We start from the raw sequence: 6,000 nt of genomic DNA on the forward strand, positions 1-6,000 counted from the left end.
ATCATTAAGTCTATCAACTGATTCTGTGCGGAACACATACACCTCTTTACTGTCTCCAGCAGCCCCTGGTACTACACTGCTGCCACTCGCACTGTCTCCCACCCACTACTGCCACCGTCCTGTCTCCCCACTACTGCTACCCACCTTGTTTCCCCACCTACCCTGTCTCCCCCACCACTGCTACCCGTCTCCCCCCACTACTGCTATCCACCCCGTGTCTCCCCCCACTACTACCACCTGCCCTGTCTTTCCGCTTTGACACCTCAGCCCTGCTTGGTGATGTTTACCCACATAGACAATGTGTCCAGCAGCTCCCACTACTGCCCCCTGCCCTGTCTCCCTCCTCAGCGCTGCTTGGGAACATTACCCACTTACACACTGCTTCCAGTAGCCCCCGCTACTGCACTACTGCCACCCACCGTCTCCCCTGACATCTAAGCACTGCTTGGGAATCTATGGTACTGCTAACAGTCCTTCATCAACAGATGGAAGAAACCAGAGCAGTACGGAGGCAGAAGCTGCTTCTGGTACCATGGTCATGCAAGGCTGGGAGTCAGTAAATTATTTAATAGAGGGCCTAATTCAGTAAGGATTGCAGATGCTGCTAATTAGTCAAATTTGCAATACTTTTCCTTGAGCGCTAGGGGCCGCCCATCGCAGGGCAAGGCCACCCAACATGCTGACCACCGCCTCCCCCCTTGATGAAGCAGAAATTGCAATTGCCTCACAATTTCTGCTTCATCGTAGAAATTAGTGAAGCCTCATGCTGCCGCAGGAGGCCCGCCGCATTCTCCTCAATCACGGCGGCTGCATCTGATGTCACAAAGCCACCGTGATCATGCCCATTTGTCCTCCTCTGCCCTCCGTTCGTGCCACACTGCCCCCACACTGATCCGTCTCCTCCCTGGAAACAGAGCATTCCCCGCCACCCCAGTGACTGCCTCTGCCTGACAGGCAATCGCATTTTCTGTGGCCCATCCACAGAAAACGCGGGTGGATGTGCCCGCAACTTTTACTGAATAATTCCGTTTGGATCACACACTGCGATCCAACCTGAATTAGGCCCAGAGTCACCATCTTACAGGCATCCGGTGAAGGGAGCAGAGAATGGGTGTTATGTGGCAGGAACGGGCTGGTTAGGTAACAGTCTGGCTGCTGCATTCTGTACAAGCTACAACCGGTGCGATTCTTTTGCTAGGTGACCCAGGTAGAGGACATTGCAGTAGTCTATGCGTGATAATACAAGTGCATGTATGACTGTAGGTAGATCTTCTGAGGGAAATAAATGCTGGAGTCTGGCTATGTTCCTCAGATGAGGATCTGATTGTGGCTGATACCTGATGTCTAAGTGTCACTCCACCATCCAGGACACCAATATTCCGCACAGGATCAGCATTTTGTAACTCTGAACCCCCAAGCGTAAGTCTGGTTTACGAAGCTGAGCTGTATCCCTGCCCTTTGATGGTGAGCTTCTACCATAAGAACCTGTTTCACCAGGACTGAGTCACAGCCAACTGGCATCACCCACACCTGGAGCTCAGCTAGACATTTAGGATTGGTACTGGGTTTTCAGTACGCGGAGCAAAAGACAAATCTGCATAGCAGTGGTAGATGATGGCATGACATCTGATTATTATACCCAGTGGTAGCATGTATATTGAAAAAAGCACAGGAGGTAGGATAAGAACCTTGAAGAACATCGCATGGCAATGATAAGTATACTCCAGAAGATTAAAATGGCTTCTCACCTGTGTGTCTTCTCTGGTGTGTAACAAGTTGTGATTTCTGTGTAAAACATTTCCCACACTCAGCACATGGAAATGGCTTCTCACCTGTGTGATTTCTGTGATGTATAACAAGAGCTGATTTGTCTGCAAAACCTTTCCCACACTCAAAGCATGGAAATGTATTCTCACCTGTGTGACTTCGCTGATGTCTAACAAGATGTGATTTTTGTGTAAAAGATTTCCCACACTCAGAGCAAGAAAATGGCTTCTCACCTGTGTGACTTCTCTGATGTTTAATAAGATATGATTTATGTGCAAAACATTTTCCACACTCAGAACATGGAAATGGCTTCTCATCTGTGTGACTTCGCTGATGTTTAACAAGTTGTGATTTCCGTGTAAAACATTTCCCACACTCAGAGCAAGTAATTGGATTCTCACCTGTGTGACTTCTCTGATGTCTAACAAGTTGTGATTTCTGAGTATAACATTTTGCGCACTCAGAGCAAGAAAATGGCTTCTCACCTGTGTGATTTCTCTGATGAAAAACAAGATCTGATTTGTGTGCAAAACATTTCCAACACTCAGAACATAGAAATGGCTTCTCACCTGTGTGACTTCTCTGATGTATAACAAGTTGTGATTTCCGTGCAAAACATTTCCCACACTCAGGACATGGAAATGGCCTCTCACCTGTGTGACTTCGCTGATGTCTAACAAGTTGTGATTGCCGGGTAAAACATTTCCCACACTCAGAGCAAGAAATTGGCTTCTCACCTGTGTGACTTCGGTTATGACTAACAAGATCTGATTTCTGTGCAAAACATTTCCCACACTCAGCACATGGAAATGGCTTCTCACCTGTGTGATTTCTGTGATGTATAACAAGAGCTGATTTGTCTGCAAAACCTTTCCCACACTCAAAGCATGGAAATGGATTCTCACCTGTGTGACTTCGCTGATGTCTAACAAGATGTGATTTTTGTGTAAAACATTTCCCACACTCAGAGCAAGAAAATGGCTTCTCACCTGTGTGACTTCGCTGATGTCTAACAAGTTGTGATTGCCGGGTAAAACATTTCCCACACTCAGAGCAAGAAATTGGCTTCTCACCTGTGTGACTTCGGTTATGACTAACAAGATCTGATTTCTGTGCAAAACATTTCCCACACTCAGCACATGGAAATGGCTTCTCACCTGTGTGATTTCTGTGATGTATAACAAGAGCTGATTTGTCTGCAAAACCTTTCCCACACTCAAAGCATGGAAATGGATTCTCACCTGTGTGACTTCGCTGATGTCTAACAAGATGTGATTTTTGTGTAAAACATTTCCCACACTCAGAGCAAGAAAATGGCTTCTCACCTGTGTGACTTCTCTGATGTTTAATAAGATATGATTTATGTGCAAAACATTTCCCACACTCAGAACATGGAAATGGCTTCTCATCTGTGTGACTTCGCTGATGTTTAACAAGTTGTGATTTCCGTGTAAAACATTTCCCACACTCAGAGCAAGTAATTGGATTCTCACCTGTGTGACTTCTCTGATGTCTAACAAGTTGTGATTTCTGAGTATAACATTTTGCGCACTCAGAGCAAGAAAATGGCTTCTCACCTGTGTGATTTCTCTGATGAAAAACAAGATCTGATTTGTGTGCAAAACATTTCCAACACTCAGAACATGGAAATGGCTTCTCACCTGTGTGACTTCTCTGATGTATAACAAGTTGTGATTTCCGTGCAAAACATTTCCCACACTCAGGACATGGAAATGGCCTCTCACCTGTGTGACTTCGCTGATGTCTAACAAGTTGTGATTGCCGGGTAAAACATTTCCCACACTCAGAGCAAGAAATTGGCTTCTCACCTGTGTGACTTCGGTTATGACTAACAAGATCTGATTTCTGTGCAAAACATTTCCCACACTCAGCACATGGAAATGGCTTCTCACCTGTGTGATTTCTGTGATGTATAACAAGAGCTGATTTGTCTGCAAAACCTTTCCCACACTCAAAGCATGGAAATGGATTCTCACCTGTGTGACTTCGCTGATGTCTAACAAGATGTGATTTTTGTGTAAAACATTTCCCACACTCAGAGCAAGAAAATGGCTTCTCACCTGTGTGACTTCTCTGATGTTTAATAAGATATGATTTATGTGCAAAACATTTCCCACACTCAGAACATGGAAATGGCTTCTCATCGGTGTGACTTCGCTGATGTTTAACAAGTTGTGATTTCCGTGTAAAACATTTCCCACACTCAGAGCAAGTAATTGGATTCTCACCTGTGTGACTTCTCTGATGTCTAACAAGTTGTGATTTCTGAGTATAACATTTTGCGCACTCAGAGCAAGAAAATGGCTTCTCACCTGTGTGATTTCTCTGATGAAAAACAAGATCTGATTTGTGTGCAAAACATTTCCAACACTCAGAACATGGAAATGGCTTCTCACCTGTGTGACTTCTCTGATGTATAACAAGTTGTGATTTCCGTGCAAAACATTTCCCACACTCAGCACATGGAAATGGCTTCTCACCTGTGTGATTTCGCTGATGTCTAACAAGTTGTGATTGCCGGGTAAAACATTTCCCACACTCAGAGCAAGAAATTGGCTTCTCACCTGTGTGACTTCGGTTATGACTAACAAGATCTGATTTCTGTGCAAAACATTTCCCACACTCAGGACATAGAAATGGCTTCTCACCTGTGTGACTTCGCTGATGTATAACAAGTTGTGATTTCCATACAAAACATTTCCCACACTCAGAACATGGAAATAGATTCTCACCTGTGTGACTTCTCTGATGTGTAACAAGTTGTGATTTCCGGGTAAAACATTTCCCGCACTCAGAGCACGGAAATGGCTTCTCACCTGTGTGTCTTCTCAGATGTGTAACAAGAGCTGATTTGTATGTAAAACATTTTCCACACTCAGAACATGGAAATGGCTTCTCACCTGCCTTAGCTGGCTGATGGGTAATAAGCTTTGTGTTCTGTGTAAAACATTTGGCATCTATAGAACAGGGAAACACTGTATCTACTGTCAGAGCTGTAACAGATGCTCCAACATTAGAGTGATCAGGAGAACATTTCCCATGATCAGAGGGATCAGCTGATAGAGCTGGATGTATAATTGGGGTAATGGGGTTATCTCCTGGAGAATCCTGTCTGCTGTCATTATCTTTTATTTCACAATCCGGGGATAACATTAGATGTCCTTCTGAGATATTCCTGCTTGTGTGTCCATCTGCTGGAAATAAAACACATTGTGGAAATGTGAAATTTTCAGTAACAATATTAATATTGTAAACATTAGAAGACGACTGTCTGGGACACTTAATTATAAATGTGTGTGTATAATAAAATATAACTTTTAATGAAGGCTTTATAATATTTTGTGTCTCAGACTATCATTGTGTCCACCCTCCTGAGAACACTCACAATAACAAATGTAATATTATAATAAGACTTAGATATCTCTCTCTTGTACTGGTAACTAACCATGAAGTATAAATGGAGATGTAGTCACTCGCCAAGTCCTATGTCAGCACCAATGTAAAACAATGGATGGGGAACACATCGTATGAATTGGAGATTCTAGATGAACAATAACATCAGTCATATGAGCTGATGGATCAGAGAAATGTCTCCTAACGTTACTCCTGGAAGCATTGGTAAGGTAGCATTCCTTTAAGCATGTGCTCATATGCTGGTAAGCCTGTACATGTGTTACTCACCCTTATATAAGGTATATTGCTACAGTAGAGTAGGTGTGGAACAAGGTATTTTACATGCAATACACCATATAATACACTGCAATCATCATCGTCTGCTAGGTTAAAATCCACTCTTAAACCCCCATCATCAGTGTCTTACCTCTATATTCACAATAGTAATAAGGATGATGTGTGTACAGTAAGTATGATACAGAGAATTACATATCAGGATCTATACAGCTGCCGCCATACTTCTGCTTCTCATACATGTGCTACTGGCAGCAGTGAACATCTGAGTCAGAGTGCAGGGAAGACAGCAGAGTTTAATGAGAGAGACTGGATCCGCCTTTGCAGGGATGTAACACACTGGTCACCCCTGTTAGTATATAAAATAATAAATAAGAGGGGCATGGTCCATCCAGACGTGCTTTCTGGAGCTCTCATTACTAAGTGATTTTCTTATCTACCCTACCTGATAGCTCTGTGCCGCTGCTGGGACCAAGACCCAATCTATTGAGTCTCCTACTGCCCTAAAGCCGCTCACTCCGGGCA

General features: G+C 43.7%; 1 protein-coding gene across 1 annotated transcript; it reads right to left on the bottom strand.

The window, feature by feature from the left end:
• Positions 1–228: 228 nt before the first annotated feature.
• LOC134983257 (zinc finger protein 271-like) lies at positions 229–5,029 on the bottom strand. The gene has a single exon (XM_063948982.1). It carries the CDS (start codon positions 4,939–4,941, stop codon positions 1,732–1,734), a length of 3,210 nt encoding a protein of 1,069 aa, XP_063805052.1. The 5' UTR covers positions 4,942–5,029; the 3' UTR covers positions 229–1,731.
• Positions 5,030–6,000: the final 971 nt, after the last annotated feature.

Source organism: Pseudophryne corroboree (genome assembly GCF_028390025.1).
Source record: "Pseudophryne corroboree isolate aPseCor3 chromosome 3 unlocalized genomic scaffold, aPseCor3.hap2 SUPER_3_unloc_103, whole genome shotgun sequence".
NCBI classification, from domain to species: Eukaryota; Metazoa; Chordata; class Amphibia; order Anura; family Myobatrachidae; genus Pseudophryne; species Pseudophryne corroboree.

Excerpts from the sequence above, each read along its gene's own strand:
- LOC134983257 (XM_063948982.1), bottom strand. The coding sequence starts at position 4,941 with ATGTTATCCCCGGATTGTGAAATAAAAGATAATGACAGCAGACAGGAT.